Source organism: Colletotrichum truncatum (assembly GCF_014235925.2).
Source record: "Colletotrichum truncatum strain CMES1059 chromosome Unknown Contig_0009, whole genome shotgun sequence".
Taxonomy (NCBI): Eukaryota; Fungi; Ascomycota; class Sordariomycetes; order Glomerellales; family Glomerellaceae; genus Colletotrichum; species Colletotrichum truncatum.
Window position 1 is genome coordinate 674,019 of NW_027222406.1, and position 24,769 is coordinate 698,787.

General features: G+C 52.3%; 5 protein-coding genes across 5 annotated transcripts; 2 read left to right on the plus strand and 3 right to left on the minus strand.

Annotated features, from left to right (window-relative positions):
- Positions 1–3,980: 3,980 nt before the first annotated feature.
- On the minus strand, positions 3,981–5,782 carry CTRU02_212716 (caib baif family enzyme; the record flags this gene model as incomplete). The annotated part of the gene is made up of 2 exons (XM_036723449.1): positions 3,981–5,329; positions 5,386–5,782. The coding sequence occupies 2 exons, from the start codon at positions 5,780–5,782 to the stop codon at positions 3,981–3,983; spliced, it is 1,746 nt and encodes a 581-aa protein (XP_036584725.1).
- Positions 5,783–10,761: 4,979 nt separating this feature from the next.
- CTRU02_212717 (uncharacterized protein) lies at positions 10,762–10,938 on the plus strand (the record flags this gene model as incomplete). Its single annotated transcript, XM_036723448.1, has 1 exon — positions 10,762–10,938. One exon carries the CDS (start codon positions 10,762–10,764, stop codon positions 10,936–10,938), a length of 177 nt encoding a protein of 58 aa, XP_036584724.1.
- Positions 10,939–11,759: 821 nt separating this feature from the next.
- On the plus strand, positions 11,760–14,398 carry CTRU02_212718 (fungal specific transcription factor domain-containing protein; the record flags this gene model as incomplete). Its single annotated transcript, XM_036723447.2, has 5 exons — positions 11,760–12,141; positions 12,197–12,405; positions 12,460–12,811; positions 12,862–13,543; positions 13,600–14,398. The coding sequence occupies 5 exons, from the start codon at positions 11,760–11,762 to the stop codon at positions 14,396–14,398; spliced, it is 2,424 nt and encodes an 807-aa protein (XP_036584723.2).
- An 853-nt stretch (positions 14,399–15,251) lies between these two features.
- On the minus strand, positions 15,252–16,286 carry CTRU02_212719 (catechol -dioxygenase 1; the record flags this gene model as incomplete). The annotated part of the gene is made up of 2 exons (XM_036723446.1): positions 15,252–15,962; positions 16,089–16,286. The coding sequence occupies 2 exons, from the start codon at positions 16,284–16,286 to the stop codon at positions 15,252–15,254; spliced, it is 909 nt and encodes a 302-aa protein (XP_036584722.1).
- Positions 16,287–20,192: 3,906 nt separating this feature from the next.
- On the minus strand, positions 20,193–22,925 carry CTRU02_212720 (OPT family small oligopeptide transporter; the record flags this gene model as incomplete). The annotated part of the gene is made up of 5 exons (XM_036723445.1): positions 20,193–20,922; positions 20,976–21,181; positions 21,233–21,647; positions 21,698–22,037; positions 22,091–22,925. 5 exons carry the CDS (start codon positions 22,923–22,925, stop codon positions 20,193–20,195), a joined length of 2,526 nt encoding a protein of 841 aa, XP_036584721.1.
- Positions 22,926–24,769: the final 1,844 nt, after the last annotated feature.

The following is a 24,769-nucleotide window of genomic DNA, read 5'->3' on the forward strand; positions in this document are numbered from 1 at the left end:
AAAAGTCACCTTTACATGATACCCTTCATGATACCCAACCCCCCTCTTAAGGTTCACTTCTACTTTGGGCTGCATTGTTGAATTTTCATTGTGCAGCATTGCATCTAGCATTGCCACAAGCAATGCCACGAGCATGGACTTGTCACCCATTGTGTTATTCGTCATCATCTTTCTTCTTGCCTCTTTTTACCAAGCATGTTAGAGCATAGCGTATAAGGCGTTCCGGTTTGGCGGGCATTGACATCTTGTCCTCCCGCAATATTCTCCTTGTCACAGTTTGCACAGCCTGAGGTGGTAGAAGGCCACAATAGATCTTTTCGCTTCCCGTCTGTTTGGTTTCTCGGCTCGGCCTCTAAAAGAGGTTCCTGTCTTGGGCTCATAGGGATGGATGGGTAGGAAAAGCGAGTGATATTGGCGTGCAGGCTTCCCTTCCTCATTCTTGAAGACTACCGTTTGGCACATGGTTTTTTTTTTTTTTTTTTTTTTGCGCGAGCTGGGAACTTCGGGCGTTGGCGGGTTTCGTATCCAAATGATTTGGCACTTTTTCTATCTGGTATCATGGGGCATGAAAAAAGATTTCCCGCATGAAGCTTTGCATCGTTGTCTTTGGTATGGTAGATGGACACTTGTCGCGGAGACAAGTTGGCGGGTGGCTCCTTAATACATGAAGAAATGCATTTTCTCGTTCAAGATCAAGTTCTCTGTCCTATTGTCCCGTGACTTGAAGTGTATTCTCTGCTAGGCGTACATAGGTCCTATTACATGATGTTTCAACCGTCCTTTCTCTTAACCATGTCCACATGTCAGCTTTTATTTCAAATGAGTATGTGAGTGAACACAAACATCTGAAGCTGCCTATTGGTTGGTAACTAATGCATCCGTTACATGAGAAGTGACTGACGACAATGCAATGTAGCACTGATACATTTCGAAACCTGCATAGAGACGCTTCGCAGTGTAACGGGTTGTTTCTCATGCAATGCGATCTTGCTCGTCAACGATCACAACGAGACCTTCGCGTTTCGTGACGTTGGCAGCACGTATGACTTACTGTCGATCCTACCATAAACGAGATGACAGCCGAGAGTATCGGACTTGGAGATGAGGGAATAGGGCGAGTAAGGATAGAGATGTCCACACCTTTCCATGTGATGTATCCTGATGCTTGGATATTACGGTAATCGCCTTATTAGGTACAGATATTCGGGTAACAAACGCTCTAGTATTGGTCTTGCCGCGAGTACAACTTGTCCCTGCAGATTTGCGAAGAAGGGGTCTTGCCGCCCTTGAACGTGGCCCGGGGACGGCGGGGATGATCCCAGCCCTCGGTCATGTTCTCCGTCCTCGTACGGATAGGGCCGAGGATTGTGAAGCTCATGATCGGATTCGTCGTCGAGGCGGGACATTTGAGAATGGTGGGGATTGTACGTTTCTCGAGGGCACTGCTGTTACTCGGCCAGCTGGGGCCGCAAAACGATGAGGATGAAGTAGAGTGATGTCCTGCTCATCCTTTAATCCGCTGTTGAGTTAGCTGGCTTTCGCTCACTCCTGGACCTGATCTTTGATCGTCCCTTCAAGAGTTTGCATTGCCCAGCGCTGCACCTCGATGTTTAGTTTTCTGCGGAGCTTGTCTTAGCATCTGAATGACCTTCGCACGACGGGAATTAACTCATCGTCCTGGCAATGACCCGAAAGATTCCAGCTGTTCATGCGAATTGCACTTCGTCACAGGCCTCGGTGACCTTCAAGCACTTCTCAAAGTCAACCGTAGTCTCCGCCGCAGCCCCGGAATTGCTCTGATGTCAGCCAGGCTGGCATCCCGTTCATTTCTTAGCCTACCAGCCCTGTTCCCCTTTCGTACAGAGCGAGGCCGGCTGCGATCTGCAGTGCAGTACGAGTCTGGCGTCAATTCCAAGGCTCTCTATGATTGTCTGCCCTTTCGGAGTGCCTCCTGTACACGCTGCTGACGAAGTTCTTGATGGATTTTTATTGACTTGCAGGTAACTGGATAAAGCTCTCTTGTCTTCTGTGTTCTCTATCTTGGGCAGACGACGTAGGTTGGAGTAGAGGGTTTTGATGGTGTCATCCAGACTCAGAATCGGCTACCAGAACCCGAGGTAAATGTATGCGGGACTGGAATACTTCATCAAGAGCCCCAACTATGTTGGTTGTAAGGAAGAAAATACCGATATAGGGCTTCAAGGCTCTGAGGAACATTAAGATAAGGCTACTGTCAGTGCTCCTTGAACTGCCACGGAATTATCAGAGATTGGACAGAGTTACCCGTAACCATAGTGTTACGCTCGAGATCGCCGCCACCATAGTCTCTCTGTATGAGCAACGCATCGGTTTCTACAAGTAAGGGTACACAACCCCTTAGTTGTGCGTAGCAAATTACGTCATTCAGAGACTTGTCGACATCCCGAGGCGAGAATCTCAAGTCGCCACAAGTTATGGAAACAATGTCTTGTTTGTTTCAGCAGCGACTTGCTTCAGCTGTTGCTGTCTTCACCACGCCAGGGGCGCCGTACAGGAGTATGGCGAGGCCTCTACCGTCCCGCGAACCATATCAATGTTCTGATATCGAGGGCTCCTTCTTATCCCCGAGGGGAGCGGAGACTGCTAATCGAATCGTTTTCCGGCGTTTGAGTCTCATCTGAGTATGATATTAAGTGGTTTTGCTTTCTCCCGTGCTAAAATGATCCCTTTCGTGTAAAATCACGCCATTTTCCTTGCCCTTGAAGACGGAGGCGACGGCCCTCCTGGGGGGTTATGGTTAGACCTTCGTCAGACTACGTACTGTTCATGCCGAACTCCCCAGAGAGAAAAATGTATATCTAGTTACATTTTTACCTGATGTCGATATGTGTAGGTTCTTTCAAATAACGTCTTTGTAGGCGTAGGGGTGATAAATCCTGCTGTCTCGTGCCCAAAATCGAAACACAAATTCGTCGCTCTCTTGCTCCAAGTACCATTCAAAACTGATGGGTTCAGGATATTTTGGATCAGTCATCCTATCCATGACAGTTTTGAAGTGCTTCGTTGACGTCTATGACTATCTTGCTCTCCATGTACTGGATATAATGGGCATGTAACCCCCCCCCTTTATTTTTCTTTCGTCATGCACAGGTTCGCCATGAATACCTGTGATGAAGGACCATCCTGAGAGGTGTGATGCCTAAAGTGGTCCCTACATGCATTATTCAAACAGCTTGCATGCCCTTACGTCTCTCTTGTTCCATGTTTTCTGCACTGTCGATGCAGAAAATCGAAAGGCAACCCTCCAGTAGAGACATCTCCATCTCCTCAGTAAAGTTGCGAAATTCGATAGTGTTCATCATTCGGCGCCAAGTAAAATCATCGTTATCAAGATGACTTATGTTTGATCAAGACTGTGGGTATGCTAGGATGGCTGTCGCTCACTGCTGGACTGTGGCAGGTCTACATGGAAAGCGTTTTTTTAAAGCCCATATCGCAACAGATAGATCGCCAAGTTGGTGACAAAGATTAGAAGGGTTTGGCGATATGCTTCTTGAGCAGTTGGGTCAGGTACATCATCACCGTTCCTTGGCCTGTGCATGCGTTGTTTTGAGCCACAAAATCTAGCTTTTCACTTCATGCACTGCCCAAGGTGTCATTCAGGCTCGTGACAGGATCATATAGGGATATTATGTACATTTTTCAATTCTATCAGTTCATTGAACTGGGCGTGAGTCTAGGCGTACAGGAACTGGACGGTCATATAAGAAGCCAACATGAGGACGGATACGGTCCAAGTAGAGGCGTTTCTCGAAGAAAGTGGTATAGAGTTCATTACATGTCTAGAAAAACTTCCATAGTGATGACAAGGTGTCATCTTGGTGTCCTGTAGCTGATTTGGCAAAACTTCTGACGTCTGTGTCAGCAAGAAACGAAGCACCGCAATGCCCCCCTGTTCTTCAATCTTCGCCCCGAAGATGGTATCATATCAAAGTGGCAATTCATTGCGCCCGAACAATATCCTCTTGCACTTCCCAATCATCCCAAGAAGGCGCGTCAGCTCCGTTTGGCCTCGACGCCCGGTTATGTCCCACCCTGATCCCCTCAACTTTGATAGCCTCTCTGGGCCACCTCACCTCCGCGTCGAACCCCTCGCTCCGGGAGGTATGCATCATTTCCTCTGAAAATAGCTCTGGATGGAGTCTTTTCACGCTTCGGAGGGCTCGTTTACTGACCTCATCTACCGAATCGTGGTGTCGAAGGCCGAAGAACGCGGGATCATGCGCCTTGCGCAGCTTAGCCTGGACTTCCGGCGAATACGCCCCGAGGGAGAGTAGAAAGACATCGTACTGACACAGACTCGTCCGGCACACCCACGACCCGCCCTCAGTTGCACGGCGGTAGAGGCCGGCCATGGCAGCCACAGCACCGAGAGCTCCTGTGCCATAGTCTGACATGGGGAAAGGAGGGACAACGGGTGCGTTGAGTCCCATGAAATGACCCTGCTCCCACGCCACGCCCGTGGCGCAGTCCGCTATTTGTTGCCATCCCGGTCGACCAGCCCACTCTGCCCTCGCCTCTCCAAGGTCTGTACCGCCGAAGCAATCTTCCGCCACGTACACGAATCCCTTGCCGCGCTTTGCGGCGATGGCGGCTAGTTTTGCAGGCCCGTAGCCCAGACGGTCAATAACACCCGGGCGGTAGCCATCTAGGACGACGTCCGCGCTGGCAAGAAGCGAGTCAAAGGTCGCGCGGTCTTCAGGGTCTTTGAGGTGCAGAGAGGTGGTGTGCTTGCCAGTGTTGACGTCTACTTGGAAGAAGGGAACGTCGGGGAGCTTTGAGGAAGTTACCTTCAGGACAGAAGCGCCATGTGCTGCGAGAGAACGGCCGATGGTGGGGCCGGCGATCACGCGGCAAAGCTCCAAGACCCGGATTCCTTGGAGGCATTGCTCGGCGCCGCCATGGCTGTTTTGCGGTTCAAAGGGCGTTGGCTTTGTAGTAGTCTCGGCTGGTTTGATGGTGAAGGGAGGAAGCGACTCGAGCGCCCTGCCATGCGGCGTATTCAGGAACTGCTCTTTTTTGAGAACGGGGACACCGGCCTGGCCTTCTCTTCGGTTCATTTCCTCAAGTTCTGTGACTGTGAAGCGTTTCATGGCTGTCTCAATGGTCTTGATACACTCGCCATAATTCTGAAGACCCGGGTTGAAGGCGGGCAGGCCTATCATGTTAAGGGCCTTACTCGCTTCTAGGGAGCCATGGAGATGGTAGTACTCTCCGGTATTCTTGGTTTCATACAAATTTGCTGAGAGACGTCGGTAAAGGATGGATTGTGCTTGGTTCAAGTCGGTATCTGCTCAGCATTAGCCGGCAGTTCAGTCTTCAACTTCCTCTGTGAAAAGAAAATACCAGGTATCTTGGACTTGATATTAGGGTGGGCTTTATCCATGCCGTCGACAGTGGTTAGATATGCGGAAACGAGGAAGCATGCAGTGCGTGCCACATCAACCTCGATACTCCTATTTGGCTGAGGCCCGTACCTCAGGTCAGCAATGGCGGCAGCAGCCATGCCCTCGAGGGCTTTGATGGAGGCCGTAGCCTCTTGTTCCTTTAGAGGACATGGGAAGAAAGCAGTGTCCCCGAGTGGCGTGCTAAAGGCAACGTTCCGCAGGTGTTCAGCGAACTCAGGAGGTAGCTGCCGTTGGCAGGCGGTAAGGAGAGCAGCTAAGGCATTCTCAGAGCCCTCCTTAACGGAATAGCTCGGCGTTGTTCTTTGTTGAACACCAGATCGTTTGGGCACCACCATGTCGAGCGAGAGCACATGTGGTGCGTTGTTGAAGTCGTGCAACGACAAAAAGGTTTACAGGTTGGAGATTTCCAAAAGCCACAAATTGTACAAGCCCAAAGCATATATGTACCAGAGATTAAAAATAGGTCGGATATAGGTGAGCAAGTGGTCGGCTAGGGGCATGTTGATCACTCCACTAAGATAGGGCGAACATCAAAAGATGTGGAGCTAGACACAAGCAGATCTAACGACCCTACGGATAGTGGCATCGGGAACAGGAAGGGGACGGGGATGGGAAAGAGACTTGGCGTTCCGTCGGCTATGCGTGGGTATGTGCGTGTATACTGCGGCACTTAACATTTGACGGTATCCGTGTCAGGGTAACCTCGAAGTATATGGGACCGGGGGTCCAAAGATGGGATGGGATATTAAGAGTTTGAGAGTGGCTACTGCTGTACAGATGGGGAACAACCGCAGGGAGCGGCGGGGAGAACAGGACGGACCGCCTGAAGAGGGGTTCTAAAGTTGATTTGAGATAGGGGTGGATGACGACGGCAAGGATCTAAAAGGCATCGCCTGCGGCCAAGGCGGTTGGGGCTGCCAGATTTTACAGATATAGCCGCTAAGGGGGATGAGCTTAGCTTGCCATGATAAGCGAGCGACCAGCCGACTTTCTGGGTCAGGTCAGGTGCAGGTAAAATAATAGCAAACGAATGAAGGGATGTGTGGCATCGGGGGATGGTTGAGCAGGGAATAGCGTGCGGATGGAAATGTGGTTGATCGGATCCGTCTCACCCATGGTTGACGAAACATGGCGGCGTATGTAGGCCGCACACGTTAAAGAAAGAGGGCCATGCACTGCTATGTAGGACCGTGGCCGCGGAACAAGTGGAGAATGACGAGGGTACAGACCGAGGGGTGGTCCCGGAACTAAGCCAATGTCTAGCTAAGATAGCTAGTGAGTTGATAAAGTACGGGTCGTCTAGTTTTCTCCCCATGGCTGTGAGTTGATCCGTGTAGAGGCAACATTATCTCGTTATTGTCCCGCTTAAGCTGTCGAGAGCGATTGAAAACCGACATCTCATACCAGACATGATTCCTGGGGAGGCACAGGTCACACAGAATCATATATTACGCAAAGAAGGACACTCTGACGATTAGGACAAAGGGGCACGGATGCGGTAAACAGAAGCGGCAGCCATGCCGGGTGCAGCATCCGATAGCTACTGTTTGCGGTAAAGAGCTCGTAATGCAGAGGGGAGGGATGACAGCGAACCCATGTGCCATGCTACGATGGGTGGCACGGTGATTTGACAAAAGTGAACGTTCCGGATTCGAGCCATTCTTCGCAGCGTGGTTGAAATGTGGTGAAGGGAGTCGTGAGAATCGAATGGGCAGAACATCTGCTGCGGGGAAACAACAGTAAGCGCACAAGTTTGGCGGGATAGGCAACGAAACAGAGCAGGTCCAAGGCCGTCCCGCACATGTGTCCCCTGTCAAGTGCGTTGCGATTCATGTTTGGCTTCTGATTCTAGGTGCGTTATCCGACGATGCTCGACAACGACATGGACTCAATTGAGGTGGAACCAGATCGCTCAAAGAAATACCGACATCACTGGGCGAAGTACGATTGACAGCGTCTTAGTGGAAGGTGGGAGGAGGGAATCCCGGCACGACCAATTATGATTGCATCGGGACTCGGGTAGATACAGGAAGGTGCAGCACCTTGCCCGGCCCGAACATCGATCCGATGCAAAGCTGGCAGTCGGCCTTTCTACTCTTGGTCGAAGCCGTGTTGACAAGGTGCTCCCGCTTCCGGGGATAATCCGCAGCCAAATGATTGTGAAAGATGATGACGGATGGAGAAAGAACTAACTAGTACGGAGCAGCACAACGCTGTATTGGGTTGGGAGGTCGGTTTAGTGACTGGTATGTAAGTACCTTCGCAGCGGCACGGAACAATCTTGCTTCCTTTAGCTGCATCTTTTTCTTCATTACTCAAAACTGGTATAATATTCGGTTAAAAGAGGATAATCGCTTTAAGCCTAAGCAAGAGAAACAGAGAGGGTGAGGAGCAGCAGCACCTGCCAGATGGAGTGGGGGCGGAATATCCTCAGTCTCTTTGACGCACCAATACTACCCTACCATAACGATTCGCTGTATGCACCACTACCAACATTGAGCGTTCCTCAGTCATTTTTTGCTGTCCTCTTCACTTCACTTCGCATCGCATTGCATCATGTACGATGCAGCTCTTCACCATGGACGCACCCTATGCTCCGACATTTAACCTTGGCAGGCTAGCTATGGAATTGCAGATCACATTTTCGGCCGACACCCCAATGCGCCCCTTGCGAGTCACCCAGCGGGCAAAACGGCCGAGTCCTAACCCGCAAGATAGCCGAGGGCATAATCACGATTCGAACAAGTTGACACCGAATGGGTGTCGTGCTATAAGGAATGGGCGTCAATTTGAGAAGCATATCTTCTGTGCCATGCTGTCGGTGACATTCCAATCGAAGTTATCTCGATCAATAACTCGCCCGAAACCCATGGCTTATAGCCTTCAACCCCCCCCCCCCCCCCCCAGGCAAGACACTGGCGGCAGGAGGTCCACCACCACCTGGTTTTCAAGCCTCACCTGCCCTATGTGCTTACTCCCGCCGCGGGCCCAGCACAGCCCAGCCCAGCCCAGCCAGAGTCTAGCCCAGGCGACGCCGTGATCCAGCCACAGTAACCTGTCTGCCCTCTGAGAGAGCGCCTCCCATGCACCCACCAAGGAGGGCCACAAGGCAGCATTTTCTGCGCTATCCTGGCTATGGCAAATGCCATGTGTTGTCTCGCGGCCTATTGCTTTTCCAATCCCACGCTAGCAATCGGCGCCACTGGCTTTAGAGGCTTGCAAAAATTGATCCAGCTCCACGACAACTGCATCGTCGGTAGGAGCCGGCCTCATTGTGCTGTATCTGAGTGATTCCAAGGGAGCGACCCTTGCGATCTCATCAAGCGAAATATCGAGCGAAACATGAAGCGAAATGTCGGTCACCATCTCTCAGAGTTGACCTCGTGATATCGTACTCACATACAGAGACACACACACACTCGAGCGTTCGCACATAATTCCATGTCTAACACTGACACGTTCAATCAACACTACATGCGTTGCACTAACAGCAGTTTTGACTTTGCCGCTGGCTTGGTTGGGCCCTAATCCTTGATTTGGACGTTGATGCTGCCGGTGGATGAGACAGACGAGTCAATGTTGCAGTTCTGACAGCTCCCTGGGTTTTTAATCACCCATCTCATCTTGTGAATCCCTCAGTCGACTTCACGATGTGGCATCAAAGCACACCAAGGGATCGATCTGTTTCGCCAAGCAGGCTACTCATCAGCAACGCAGCCGCGCCCACGTCAAAAAAACATGACATGTAGCACACCATCTGCAGACAAGCACATCATGCCGGCGGTCTCCCACATCAGCGAAGTGGGAGGAATCGCACTTGCCCCGACGTTGGGGATAACCTCCACCGAGTAACTCACGCTCGCTTATTAGTTACTCCACACCTAAAGAGTGTCAAGACGCTGGATCACAGTAGTCAGGAGGATGCGGTGCAACCCATGGAACACTCTATGCCCACAAAGCGCACCAAAAGATGAACCAGTCGCGTCCTCGTGGTCGTCTTTTAGCCCCCATGCAGCCACATACGGGCGTATCTTCATCACCTTCGGCCAAATTCTCGTTCTGACAGGTTCATGAAAAAAGAACGTTTTGCTTCTAGGCTGGATTTTGTCTGAACTGCTGGAACGGACAGTAGGGTCTCGCCTCCCCTGGCACTCTTTTCTCGAGACAAGAAAGACTTCTGGGTTCACCTCACCCGCCCCAACTCACCCCCCCACCCCCCTTGGTTTGGGGCCCTCAAGAATTCCCCAAATCCGACCTGATCCATCCCAGATCCAGACATCGGGGGGTGCCCATCAATCTCAAAGACCCCTACCCACTGCTTCTTCCTTGTCCATACCCCCTGTCACAGTCTGAGTCCTTGACCCTCTCTTGGCCCTGGTCTGCATCTTTGTCGTGCGACAAGTAGCCCGCGAGTCGACTCAACTCGGGCGGCCCTCCTTTCACAGACAGCGAGGGCTCCAATCCCCCGTCCCTGGCCTGACCTGACGTCGGTCTGTTAGGCACAGGTACTGCTGGGCCAATTCAAAGTCTGACTGGCCCGGCCAGGCCGCCTATCCCATATCCGATGAAAGTCTCGCCGTTCCCTCCCTCTCTCGGCCAGGCTCTTCTCTCTGTCCTCTCCTCGTCCTTGCCGCTCATCCTGCCTCTATTTGTCTCTCTCCCTCACTCCCGTTCCCCCCGCCTTCGCCGATATCCGCCGCCGCACGGCGCCCCCCATCCCTCAGTTTTCCACAGCGCGCTGAGAAGCAACGCACATGCTTAGACCTCCTACTCCCCACGTCACATCTCATCTCTATTGTGTATGGTGTTGTTGGCTCTTTAAAGTAACCAACCCCATACCCGACGCTCAAGGCCCCCACTTGCAGCTATCCTCGTCTCGATCCTCACCAGACGCTTATTAGATTGTCCGTCGTCGGAACATGTCAATAACGCCTACCCAAAGAACCGATCCTTACTAGTTTCCCGCGCCTCGGAGAACGGAACTGTAGCAAGCCCCAGTTGCACCTTCCGTCCTCTCCTCTTTCTCACCCTCGACCCTCGCCTGTCGCTTGCCGTAGCGAAGTTGAAGGAAAGCATGCCTGCCTGGTACCTGCAGTCTGCTTCTTTACAGTCCACTCTCCGATACAGCTCGTGCAACAACCTGTGAACCATCGGCGCCGCTTCCGCGTCTCTCTCAACACGTCGGCTGCTGTACCTCGCCTTACCACGGCTACTGCTCTTTCCCAAAAACATACTCCACCTCACACCACGCACCATCGGATAACGGGTATTGCTGAGGGCCCATGGACCGTCGGCTGATGCATCATTCACCACAATGACCCGTCCCAAGGTCCCCGAAGACAAGCGTCAACGGACCGCCCAAGCTTGCGACACTTGTAAGCGCCGGAAGCAGAAAGTAAGCACCTGTCTCTTCTACGTCCCTGTCTCCCCCCCGCGAAGCTTGCCCGAAACCCAAACGATGCTATCGCCATTGTCCCTTTTCCCTTATTAGCTTCTCGTCTTATTACTACCGTTTCCTTGACCCCCTTGTCATCCCCAATTGTAGATTCGCTGCCAGCACGCGAAAGCTGTTGATGGCGTTGCATACCTCCTCGTCCGATCCCCACCATCCCCTCGCCCCGGCCTCAGCTAGCCGCCCGAAGCCTCTAGATCGGTCACATATCAACACCCGATAATGGGAATCTGTCCACCCATCATCCGCTTCGTAGTCTTGATACCGGACATCATTTTCGAGTCCGTTCTCTTCCGACCCGAAGCGATCCTATCCTCATGTAACCAAAATCCCGGAGCTTGATAAATCGATTGAAACACAGTTTCATGGCGCTTGTTCATCTATTCCCCCCATCCCACTTTGATCGTCAATACCACGCTGCGCGCTACCTTGGTCCATCCCAAGTGGGTGCTGAGCCGAAACGGACATACCAAAATTGTTCTTTCCGGTCCTTTCTCTTGCGGCATGATTCACAATATCGCTGGACCCTTGATGGGTCGACTTCAGCTGGGTTGCCCGGGGTGTCCCTCGATTTTGGATGGGCCTTGGCTGCCAATTTGACGATCTGGTCACAGATTTCACCAGGGTCAGTGGTTCATCCCATTAGAGGAGCCAAAGCCGCGATCTGCGGCGGGCTGCCATCTTACCGGTCTCGTATCCATCATGTCGTGGCGTCTGAATGACTCCAGAGGCCGGCAAGTGCTGGCCCGTTACATTCTTCTCGTACCTGCAAGCCTTGGTGGCGCATTCCATCATCTACCTACTTCAGTAACTGACCAGCATCTCAAAAGTGCAACGGCTCGAAACCATGTACTACGTGTATGAAGAGGAGCCTGGTTTGTACCTACACGCCAAACCATAGCTCCGACCAGACTCCTCCAGACCAATTAGCATCTCCCTCGAAACGTCGCAATATCGAAGAGCTCCCCTCCAGCAAGCCAGCTGTCCCAGATACTGGGCTCGCGTCAGAGAGCCCTGCGGCGGCTCCTCCACCCTGGGAGCCGAAGCTCAAGCCACCGCCAACTGATGATAAGCTAGCTGTCGGCTTTGATATAAAGCCTTCCATAGAGAAAGACCATGAGCCAACAACCGGAGAGAGGGAGTTTGACATTCGCTCTAGACACAGCACGGCTTCAGGGCCAGACGAAGAGACCTCGCTCATTCAGTCTACTAGAATGTTACAAGACCCAACGGGCAGGCTTCGTACGCTTGATACCTCATCATCCACTTCACATGGGTTTGCTAACCGGGCGTCTAGTTTATGTTGGCGACTCGGCGTCACTGGCATACTTGCAACTTATCAGGATGATTGTGGAAGCCAGCACTGGGCCCAGCGACTTTACATTGGACCCAAGTCGCCATAAGATCATGGAGGCCACTATTGCCATGCCAGCAAACATACGACCCCCACACATATTACCCGACAGGGACACGGCCAACGCGCTGGTTGAGTCGTTCTTCACCAATGTATGCGATCATTCCCCTTCCTTAATACAGACTTCATCTTCTAACGGTCTGCAGACTCATGGCCTAATTGAGGTTTTCAATAGGCCTGCATTTGAGAAGTCACTGGAAGCCTGCTACTCGGACCCCCTTGCTGCACACTCATCCTTTCTCTGTCTTTTGTACTTGACTTTTGCGATCGGCATGGTCCTCGCGACACCCCTCCCTAATAGTAAGGGAGACGCAATTTTCAAAAAGCTCAGGTCAAATCAGTTCGACCGGGCAGAACTTTTCTTTAGGAGCGCGAAAGCTCTGGGTGATCCTATATCAGGATTTGAGGACGCAGATTTCTGGTCGGTGCAGGCTTTATCGCTGATGGCTGTATATATGCTTGCCGTGTCCAAGCGAAACGCCGCGTACGCCTACTTCGGTGAGTCTAGCACGGATATTCTTGTAACTGTGAATGTCTAACATTGCCAGGAATGGCCGTTCGCTCTGGCTTCGCTCTTGGTCTGCACAGAGTTCACGAAAACCACTTCATCTTCAAGAGTGAAGAGGTTAGGTTACGTCGGAACCTGTGGAGAAGCTTGTTTGTGCTGGATCGTTTTCTAGCCGCTTCGCTCGGCCGTCCCGTGGCGATCGATGAAGAAGAATGCTCCAGCGACGCGCTTTTGGTGTTCGAAAAAACTCCCGAAGGAGAACTGTTGCGGGTGAAAAGCCCCAACGATGGGCTCGATGCCGCTGTCCGATCTTGTCGCATCATTGGCCAAATCCTGAAGAAGATATATGCACGCCGGCGGATTTCTGTCCGCCTAACATCCGAGATTTGGGAGCAATGCAGTACCTGGCATTCGTCACTCAGCGCCGACCTATCTTCAAGACAGGTGGCTGCCGACCCGAATAGCCCGTCGCAGGGCATCGCTGCCCTTCATGTTAATCTTCTCTACTGCCACTCTATCATCTTACTAACTCGGCCGTTCTTCATTTGTCTTCTGAGTAAGGTGCACAACGAACGTAGTGGCCTTGCTTTACCTGTTCCACGGTGGATTAATCGCATGTCAAGATATTGCGAGGCATGTCTAAGCGCAGCCAACCAGACAATCGTTCTGGTGCAACGGGCATTCGAGAGCAACTACCTTCCGCAGCGCAACCCATTTGTCCTGTTCGTCACCCTCAATCATCGTATCAAAGATGGAAAAAGCTAACAATTGTTTATAGTTACTTCTTGTTTGCAGCCTCTCTCATCGTTCTAAGCAATGAATTTGCAGCGATATATCCCAATCCAAGTTACGTAACGTCGATATCAAATACCATCTCTATCATGAATTACTGCGCAACCAGCGATCCGCAGGCCAACAGGCTTCTTTTCATTCTCACTTCATTCCGAAATGTCATTTTTGAGTTGCGGTCAAAGAAGCCGGAGCAGCCAGCCATGCCCGCTCCTCAGACAATGTCGCCGACTGCTCTTCACGACCCAATCGGCAGTCTGTTCAATAGAGCGGGCATGTCGCGCAAGAACTCCTTCGCCACCAACGCTACCTCAGGGCCCTCGTCTACAACGGTCAAGGCAATGGCTCCACCCCCATTGTCGATGAAGACGGAACACAACTTCTCCTCAGCCGCCGGGCCCTCTGCTGGCGTTTCGCCGGCGGGCAGCACCCCCGGCATGTCTCACTCTGGAGGAGAGTTGAGTGCGAGAATGGGTGATTCGGATATGGGCGATGATGAGCTGCCTTTCGACTCAATGTGGGCTTTCGGAGCTGGCCCTGGTCCTGCCAGCGGGTCTTTGACAGCGGGAACAGGTGTACCTGGAGGAACCGCGATGACTACGGCAGTGGGAACAGTAGTTCCCGGCCAGGAATACCCAGTCCAAGGCCACGGACCTCGGTATCAGGGCTTTGCGAACTACATCGTACCAGGCGGCCCTAATGGAAACCCTGGCGCTCCTGCCGCTGGTGGTGGAGCTTACATGGCTACTTCAAGCGTTCCAATGTACGTTCCGGCGGAATATTCATGAACTTTGCCTTTCCGGTCAAGGGCAGAATCTGTGAAGGACGTATTTCTTGGTACCCCAATGGCGACAAACTTTCCTTGCAGTCTTGCCGTTCCAAGGAGGTTCAACAAAACAGGTATAATTAGGCAACCTGCCAACAGGTATGCATGTTTAAAGGAACATCTCTATCGGGTGTAGCTTTTACGGGGGAAAAGGTCGCAATGCACATAAGCTGCGCGTGAAAACCACAGAATCATGTTCTGGCAAAAGAAACACAGCAAGGGACGCTGGAGTTGAGGAGGACGATACCCATTGCGGCGTTGAGGGTGGAGCATTAACTCTAGATTTGCCCCTGTGCAACGAGAATGTTCCAGTAAAGAGGAGGAAAGGGCGTCGAACCCGCCGGTTCGCGTACACATTGTACCAAAAATATAGAGCATGGACTTGATCATCCAGGTAAAGAGGCGTCAAAAGAAGGCTATATTTGTGAACAGAGTCGCATTTAGGGTCGAAGGTAAGGGATCGTGGCAATGGATAAGGAATGGGGGCACTTGGGGGAGGGGTACAAGAGAAACAAGTAAAAGCGAAACCACACAATGAAAAGCAACCACAAAATAAAGAATCAAGAAACACAATTCGAACAATGAATAATATTGTTTGCAACGTTTTATATTTCTTTTCTTTGGTTAAATAATGACATTGTTGCACAGTGGTCATATCCTCGTTAATTCGTATGGGTTTCCATGGAGAACTTCGTTGGTGACGTCTAAACGGTGCAGATTGTAGGGTAAGGTCCATCACAGCCATCGCTAAGCTTCCCGTGTCCTTCAGAATCATCTAATCATGGATAGCTCTGCCAGCCTCCCGGCTTGTGGGTTCAGGCGGTCAACAGGACAAAGTCGTAATCCAGGGTCCATGCCGCTTTGGGGTCAGACTCGCTCGGCTTGTACACGACCACCAGGTCCTTTTTGACTGCAAAAACAGAGTCGTTCTCGAGGTACTTGTCCTCGCTGTCGAACAACTGCGTCGTCAAAGGCCTGTACCCGTCTGCGGACACGATAAAGTGTAAATGTGCGGGACGGTACGGGTGTCTGTCAAGCAACTTTAGGATCTTCCCGCCGGGCCCGTCACCGGGCACGGGGTAGGGGACCGGCCGGAGACAATATAGCGAGTATTTCCCCTCCGCATCGGTGCGGAACCGACCTCGCAGGTCCATGTCCGGTTGGTCCGCGTCCTGCTGCTCGTACATGCCGTTGGGAGCCGTGTGCCAGATATCGACGACCGCGCCGGCAATGGGTTTGCCATTCTGGTCGAGGACGCGGCCGGACAGGTGCGTCGAGGCCCTTTGATATTCTGGGAAGTCAAGCGAGGAGACGATGGAGCTGCCGTTGGGCAAGACAGGGGCGTTGTAACGGTAGAAGGGGCCGAGAATGGCAGAGGAGGTGGGGTTATGTTCGAGGGAAGTTGTGGTCTTGAGCTGGAGCTGCTTCGAGGTGATTTCGTCCACGAGGGATTCGAGACCGAGAATATCGCAAACCAGTTGGGTTTCGTTGCGGCTGTCGTTGGACATTTGACCCGCCTCGTTGATCTAGCAGACGGGCAAGGTTTTGTTAGTGCCTGGCTGGTATGCAACATTGGACAGCGCCGGCAAGGAAACAGAAACAAGAGGACAGAAAAAGAAAATGGAAAAAAGTTGAAAAAAAAAAATACGAACGATTTGCACACCGGCCATCCATTCTGCCACAGTCAAGTCGACTTCTCTCGCAAAATCGTGCAGATGCCGCAATAGACTGGGCATGATTTGAGCCAGACGTGGGTTGGCGTCGGGGCCCGTGGCGGCAATGACCCGGTCAGTGAAGTCCGGGTCATAGAGAGCCTTTCCAGTCGACGAAGAGCTGTTCTGACCGGCCATAGTTTCCGTAGACACAGGCTGAATTGGGTTCGTGGGTAGCTAGGATTTTGGGTTATTACGGTTTGATGGATGGCTCAGAGTGGGTAGCGTTCGTCGGATGAGTCGAAACTTTAAATAAATCTAATCTGAGTCTTTATGGGGTTGAGTCCTTATCTGGGAGGTGGTTAGACGAGGCCAAGAAGGCCCAACGAAGAATTTTCGATTAGCCGGTGAGGTTCCGCAGTGTCCTTCACGCCTCAAGCTATGAGGTGAGAAAATAGTCGTCTCTCGTGAGATTTGACATGCAAGTTGCTCAAGGAGGAAGAGGAATGAACCCTTTTCACCAGAGGGAAGAAATGCCGTCAAAAGAACGCGACGCAGAACCCTAGATTTGGAAAGGAACAAGCCTAACCGGATTCCATAAATGTTGTAATTAGCCAAAACGTAAGGTGTTGGCTGCCCTCCAGAGCTAATGTGATCAAGCTCCGTCTTACGCACCCAAATCATGGAGAGAGGCTAGCGACCACCAGCAGGCTGAGTTTGTAGGATGGCCAAGCCATAAGCCGGCTGCATACTGAATTTGTTAGGGCACATAGTACAGTAACAATATGCTACTACAAATCGGACAGTGTCAACTGGCTGCCAACGGATATCATAGCTCGTGGGTGAGCCGTATGACTGCGTGAGTAGTGTGGAAAGACCAGAGAAACTTCCACATAGGAAGTGCCTCGTAAGCAACCAGAGACAGCAGCGGTCGTTTTCGCACTTCCACCCCACCAGAAGCGCAGAGCGGCGGCGGCCGAGGACCGTAGGTTTGAACAGCTGAATTGTGACTCTCGGCAAGCACTGGCAATGTTGGTTGGGTAAGGGTTGACGACAAGAAGCTAGAGAAGGGTTGTGATGGTAGCAATGGCTGTGCGGCGGCGCATTAGCTTTGCAGGAGCCATCGCCTGAGATCCAATGTCAATGCATGGGCGATGATGTTGTGATCCACCAGAGGCAACCGAGTACAATTAATAGTGTGCGGTGGACAACAATGGTAAACAAGAGCCCCGCCCAGTTCGTCTCATAGCATGTCTCTTGACTCTGACAACATGCTCAGAATGCAGGGACAGGGCGGCAACAATGGCGGATTTCTCCGCTTGAAGCGGAAGACGCTCTTGATTGCTTCACGTATGAAGTCAAGGGGTACGCGAGTGGTACGTTGAGGCCTAGTCTATGCTGCGGCAGCAACTCGATCAGCGGCCCAAAGTACGCAGCTGCGGCGTGCCTTTAAGCCCAAGGGGGCCTAGGAACCAAAAGCGTGTGAGAAAAAGAAAATCTGAATGATTACCGCCACGATCTACCACGTATGTCGGAGACTGCATGGTTGAGATCGACCGCCGGATCATGCATGTCATTGCCTGTTTCCAGCCACTCCCTAGCGCAACCGTCTTAGTTTCCTGTCACTAGCCCTTTACTAGCTATGCCAGTTTCTCTGTAGGAGGCACTTGAGTAGACGCAAGACAACGCCTTAAAGACGTAAGACCTGTAGCATGCGGTCAGTCTAAGTACCTGGCTGCATTGTACAACGAGATTCAGTGCTCGACGTGCGTAGGGCAATTTCAGTGACAGCTCTAGGCCCGGAGCTAGAGTCGGAATTCAGTCAAGCCACCTGCGGCCGAAGTCAAACTCCGATAGGCCGGCCGGAACGCCGGGATCAGAAGGGTTTCCATAGCGGTGAAGTAGTCCCAACGGTGTGTCCGTGGCCCAGATTTAGTCTGGATCATCAATTTCTTCGTACGATTTGTGCATACCAGCGTGGAATTGAGGGGGAGAGAAAAAAGCAAGTTGATCCCGGGAAGGATTCTAGAAGGACAGCAAAGGGCGATGGCTCGGATAGATGATTGGTGATTACTGCAGGGAAAGAGGAGAAAGATTAGCGACGATCATTCCGCATGTCCCATTACACCGAAAAGAGCCATAGAAGTACTTGTGTGTGTAATTGTATCACCCTCGTCCGCCGCCCCCAAAATGCATCCTTCTAGCGCGCCCTTTCTCCGGGCCTTGATCCTCCCTGTCTCTCTTCTCCACTGGCACGAACAGTGGGAGTAAAGCAGGCATCCAGCAAAACCACTAGAGCAGAGACTTCGGCTTGAACTGGTGGTGGCCAGGCAGATATGTGGACACTCGATCAATCGTTGATTGTTGTGTCCGCGTCCCGCTACGAAGCGCTAAGTAACACAGGTATTACATCCTCGAGATCTTCATTCGACGACTATGAACGAAATATCGTCATCCAATATATTGACTGACACAAGGCCCCATTTCCCGGCGCCCCTCCTGCTATGGCACGTAGTATTCGAACAAGAGACACCCCTTCGAGGCCACTTGCCCCGTTGTATTCAAACAAGTTAATAATCCCGAAGCCGCCCACATCAAGACGCTCCTATCTGCCTGCCCCGTGAGTTGTGGGAACCAACTCCTTGAACAAGAATCCAGTTGCTGCAAGTTCCACATGTACGACCGGCACCCATACTCTTTGCTATCGATGTTGTTTCCTTGTCATCATAGGGACCAACGTTAACACGCTCAAGGTTCTGACTCGGCACCTGGTAAGATTCCACCCCGTACGGACGGATCTGGAAGCCAATGACACATGCACGCCGAGCACGGACAATGACAACATCGTCCAGACTCTGTTGTTTCTCTCGAGACAACGCCCAGCGATGGGTAACTTCGGTATTCGGGCCTTAATAGAGAGAAAACCGGCCCTGCGACCAATCACGCGCCCACAAGAGCGACAGCGGGCTAGAAACCAATTCATTAATATGTTCTAGTGCATTTCAACCGTCTCCATTATCGTCTTTTTTTTGGCCCCCGGCCTCCATTCAATGCCGCCCTTCAGCGTTACTCCCTGCGTTGCCTGCGTCTTGCTTAGTCCATTCATCCACCACCCCCGCCGTGGCAACCCCCGTAGTGCCCACGGCCCCGGCCGTTTACTGCCCCGAACCGTTAGCGTATACGGTGGAGTTGATGAACCGCCGCGCGCTCTCGCTCGCTCGCGCCCGGACCCACCCGCAAAAAAAAAAAAAAACGTTTCCATGGTGGGCGAACTGCCAGGGCCACCGCCGATGCGACGCTCGTGGTTTCGGGTGCCGCTATCTGCCCTGATGGTTTCACTAACATGCGTGGTTACACATATCTGAACTTCTAGTAGCCAAGACGCAAACAAGATAGTGGGGTCTACGCCCGCGTCACAGATGTCATCCCCATAGTCGGTCGGTCCTGGAGTGCCGAGACTGCATTGGGCTCGCGAGCGGGCTCATTTCGGTCCACGAACCACCCAACAGAGACCCCTAGCCGGGCCATTCACCGAGTAAGTCAGTTCTGACAAAGGTGGGAATATCGACACCTTGACCCGTATTCTGTGGCCCACTACATCTTGACAGTGGGTGGTTCGATTTTCGTATAATGACCTGAGGCGTAGCGCGCTTAGGAAAGATGCGCGTCTGCGGCGCGGCTCCGTCGTGATCCCTTGCAAGATGTAAAGGCTTCATGCTGATCTGCTGGAGCCAATTGGCGAACAGGCGGATCATATATTCAGTAGTGTTTGGGTCTGGGTCCGTTTTGTTCGAGCAACCACTAAAACAACGTGAATGAGGGTAGTTGGTACGGAAAGCCAGACCAGAGGAACAAGCACGACCATCAGGAGCACATTGTAAGACGAACAACCAGTACGATTAAACTAAACATAGACATAGTGCGGCCGGTGCCGAATATACACAACAACTGAATCACCCCACTATCTTGGTGACCAGCGCTCTAACATCTTAATATCCAATAATGGTTGACCCAACCATCCAATACCTGTTGTTCCCATGTAAATAAAAGAGCCCCCCAGTAGATCGTTAAAGTTTACACCGTAGCGCCAACGCACCCTCTGGTTTACCATGACTTCGGCCCAAACTTCTCTCCAGGAGCTGGCACGGCCTGGACAGCAGTGCCCTGAGCATCCATCGTCGACGTGACGATATCGTTGCCCCACCACTTGGGCGGATCAACCTTGTTAAGGGTGAAGGCCAGGAAGATGACCAACGTAGCGAGCGCCAATCCCAAGTCGAGACCGGAAGACGTGAGGTAGTTGAGGCGCGACCACCAGCCAAAGTGCCTTTTGCGGATATGGTGCTGGAAAATATATCCCACAATACCCCAACTGAGGTAGTTGAGCGGGGTCGCAGGGGGGATGGCGCCGGCACCGCCAAAGATAACGGGGGCCATGAGGTACTTGACGGGAGACTTGGGCCACTTGAGCGCGGCGAAGTAGATGATGACAGGAACGATAGCGCCCAGTCCGAAGAAGATGAACAGGCCCGAGTACACCTGGCCTGGGGAGAACATGCGCGCGGGACCGATGAGTCCCCAGATGACAGAAGCGGCAAAGAAGACACGACCACCGGGGCAACTGAACTTATTCTCCTGATGGGGCGTGCAAACATCGGGAATGTTCTTAAGCGCGGCGTTAAGCACAGCGATCTGAATGAAGCAGGAGAATGTTGTAGCGACGACCTGGCACATGAACATGGTGCGTGGCGGGATCTTCATGTAGTGTCCAAACTTCAGGTCAGAGACGAAGCTTAGGGACTGAGACATAGTGATGTAGCCGAAAGTCTTGAAGCTGCGGGTTTGTTAGAGCCAAGCTCGGTTTGTCACATGTTGTAAGCAACTTACATCATAAGAGCGAGAGGTCGTCCGGGCTGAATGTATCCGTAGACAAACTCGGTGAGCACGTTCAGACCGATTTGATTGTTGGTGATGGCCTGGATGATACCGATGGGGAGCGAGAAGCCGAATGAAATGGCCACCGCCAGGAGAAACGCCCACCAAGTCAGATTGGTCGGGTACGCTAGGACGGTAACAAAGCCAAGGCCGAGCATCTATATCGTGGTCAGTAACAGGTCACATGTACCAAGCGAGTGTGCGCTTACAATAACGAAGAGTCCCATGTACCACCAGGTTGGAGCCTCCTTGTACTTCCTCATCAGCTTCATGTGGATATCGGGCTTATCCTTGCTGCTGTTTCGGTACTGCGCCCAAATTTGTTTGCCGTTGTGGAGATATGTGTAGACAATGAGAGAAGCGATTGCCGCAAAGGACAAGCCGTAGGACATGGCAAACGTGGTGCTGATAAATAGTGGCGAGTAGTTCTTGTACGCCTCCTCGTTGAGCGTCAGCTGGGGTGTAAGGATACGACTGGTGTTGTACGGTTGACCGGTGTTGTCGTAGGTGCCCGAGTCACTCATTGGTAGGAACTGGGCGTACCAGACACCAGTGTAGTGGAAGATTGAGCAGCCGATGAGGAAGAATGTGACAACGCCAATCAAGGTATTGGCGATGGCGTGCCTGGGACTTGTCAGCTTTTGAGCTTGTTGGGCGTTTGAGAATTCACTTACCAAGGGGGGATAAGCGGTGAGCCAACGAAACCAGAAATCTGAGTCCAGTCCAGTGTCAACGGTAGCAGTGACAAGCCGCTGGTGCCGCCGAACAGCTGGTTGATGACAACGTTGTTGGGGGCGATCCAGGTCGCGAAAGCCATGATGCTAAGGAACTGGGCCAAGAAACCAGGGATCCAGTAGTAGCAGAAGGAAGCAAGCGTGATGATGGCGAACCACCGGTACCGTGGCATGGTGCCTCCGATGAAGCTCGGATCAGGTCGGTCATTCTTCTCATACATGGCATTCATCAGAGTGACAGACACCAGATTACCGGGCCAGATCATAGCGGCCGGGTAGACTACACAAGGGAGTCAGCAAACCTAAACTGTGAGCTGACTGAGAGACACATACCAAGAAACTTTCTCATGATTCCGGCAATCCCGTAACCAAGTGACTGTGTCGAAATGGTAAGGAGAAGCTGGAAGAGAATGCCGAAATCTTGCTTGTAAAAGACAAGCTGAGCCAAAATGATATCCGTGGCGTAGGCGACGGAGAAGGAGACACCGGCCATGACAACAATAATGGAGTGCTCCTTGACGTTGAAAGGGCCCGGGTTCAAACTCCACTTGATACCAAGAGTCTTGAACTGCTTCGTGGGCATGACCTTGGCCCAGCCATGTCCAATAGGCCACGCGATGATTTGGGCGATCAGGGGACCAAGTCCAATGGACGGTTGTCGAAGGGAAAAGAGCGTGTTCATCGAGGCACCAACAGTTACCAGAGCAAGACCGATAGTCCAGGCTCGAATTGTGTTGCAAGGCAGGTCCTCGTCATAGTTGCGAACGGCAGCGCGAACTTCGGGATACGGAGAATCCTCCTCCTCCTCAATCTTCATAGCCAGCTCATCGTCAACCTCTCGAGATGGAGGGGAAGCGGCGTTTCGCGTTCTCGTCTCGTACTGCTCAGGCAGATTGGGATCTAAGAGAAGTTCATGTTCGGACCCTTGCTCATCTTCATCATCATAGCTTTGATAGACACTAGACTCACCCCATTGCGAGAGGCGCTCCCTCAAGTCCTCAACCGGGTCAGGTTGGTCTTGATATCTCGACTTGGTCGAGTCGGAGGCAGGGTTGATCTCGCGCCCACTGACTTCAACCTGCACTTTATCGTCGTCAAAGCCGTTGTCTGCGTCAACCATCATGGGTGCTGAAGCCGTGCCAGACGACTTGCCAGATGGTTCGGTCATGGTGAAGGTATTCCCAGACTGAGTTGACAGCGAGGGAGCACAATCATCGACGCAAGGGCTAAAACGTCCAAAAGAAGGAAGAAGACAGTGGGTTTCTATATAGGGGAGAGTCTAAAGTGTCTAGGCGGGTATGTGTTGGAGGACGGGTATTGGGAAACCCGCTGAGCTACGAGCACCGATCCCAGACGAACATGAAGCAAACGCTAAAATGGCCCTTTGGATGTACCCAAGGCCTCTGATGAGCCTCTCGAGGGTAGCGGTGGCGTGATTGGATCTGGGACGAGGGCTTGAAGGAATCAATCTGCAGGGCCACAGGCTTGCTGAGTAGAGGCTGGCTCTGTGCCCGGTGAGAAACAGGGTTATGCTCGAAGGCAGAGTACGGGCGATTGGCGAACCGGGATCAGACTGATGTAAAGCGAAGAATCTGACTGGAACAGTGTAACGTCGAGGAGCGATGTGAAGGTTGTGTGATGATCGGATGGCCGAGGATGTTGGGAAGAATGGTGGGCAAAGGCATGAAAGTGACCAGTCTCAGGGAAGAGATCGTTCCCAACTGGTATCAACGCTCGAGCGATAGAGGTTTGGGCGGGATTGTAGAGGCTGCGTTGTTCTCATAGGACGACGAGGTCAATTGATAAGAAAGGAAACAACCGCGACGCTGAAACCAAGCTGCGGCACAACTCAGCACAGATGCGTGTGGGTGTGGCAACTTGAGGCCCGAAGAGAAAGAGCCGCAAGTTGCGGGGGATGAAGGCGAATTGTTTGCGTGCCACAGCAGCAGAGATGCGATGGGAGACCCTGCAAGACGAGTAGAGCCAAGATTGGGATGTCGCCTCTGTGCCTGAAGCCTGCAGGATGTTTATCTGAGCCAGTAAACCTGGGAAAGAAAGGCGATTTGGAATGTAAGGAACACGATGGCGCCTGAAACGTGGCTCAATAGCAAGTTGAGATGTCGTCTGTCGGAAGGTCCTTCTCTTGAGTTGGGTTGCCCCTGAAGCGGACAGGGACAGAAGATCCGATAAGTCGGATGCGGATGTCACACTCCAATCTCACGATCAGGTGCTGAATGACAAGCGACGGTATCGGTGGTAAAAGAAAGTTGTATGCTGGAGAGAAAACGATGGCTCGTGTGTACTCGTGGGGGTAAGCTCAATGCAGGCAAGCCGACTGAGTGAGCAGCAATCGCAACGTGTGTCGTTGCGCAGCACAGCGTTGTGTTGCGTTGCATTTGCGGCGCAGAGGCCAGTTCCCCCAGTTCCAACTCCAGCCCAATGGCCCCGTTGACTGGACCTAGGTCCTGGGGTCCAATTGCAGCGACATTAGCCTCCCCCGCTTCCCGCTGCATTCTCCCTTAGACCAGGTCCCCGTCAGTGTCCCTCAATGGGCGCTACTGAGATTCCGACACTGTGGCATCAGCACCTCAGAATGCCCAAATTGCCCGCTATGACGGCCCCTGACAGCACAGTGTTTTCTGTCGTCCCCTGCATAAGCCGCCTCGGTACGTACCCTCACTTCTTGTAGTCGCGCTAAAACTGCATCTGTGCGGCGCAGCAGAGGCGACTTTCGATTACCGTACAGTCTGCAGCGAAGTCTCAAACATTGTTCTGACTTCAATTCCTGCCGCTGCCGACTTGGCCATTGACCTTCGATACTCATTCATTCGCCTGGTCCCTACCGTGCCCACTTCCACTTCCTAGGCCCCTTGTTCTCTTCTGGTCCTGATCCTCGAAACACGGCAAAGTTCCACTACCCCCGCCTTTTCCTCGCTTGCCGTTTATCTTCACGTCGTTTATATACCGGTGAGACCATAAGGTTACCACACAGATCACTTTCACCCTGGACAT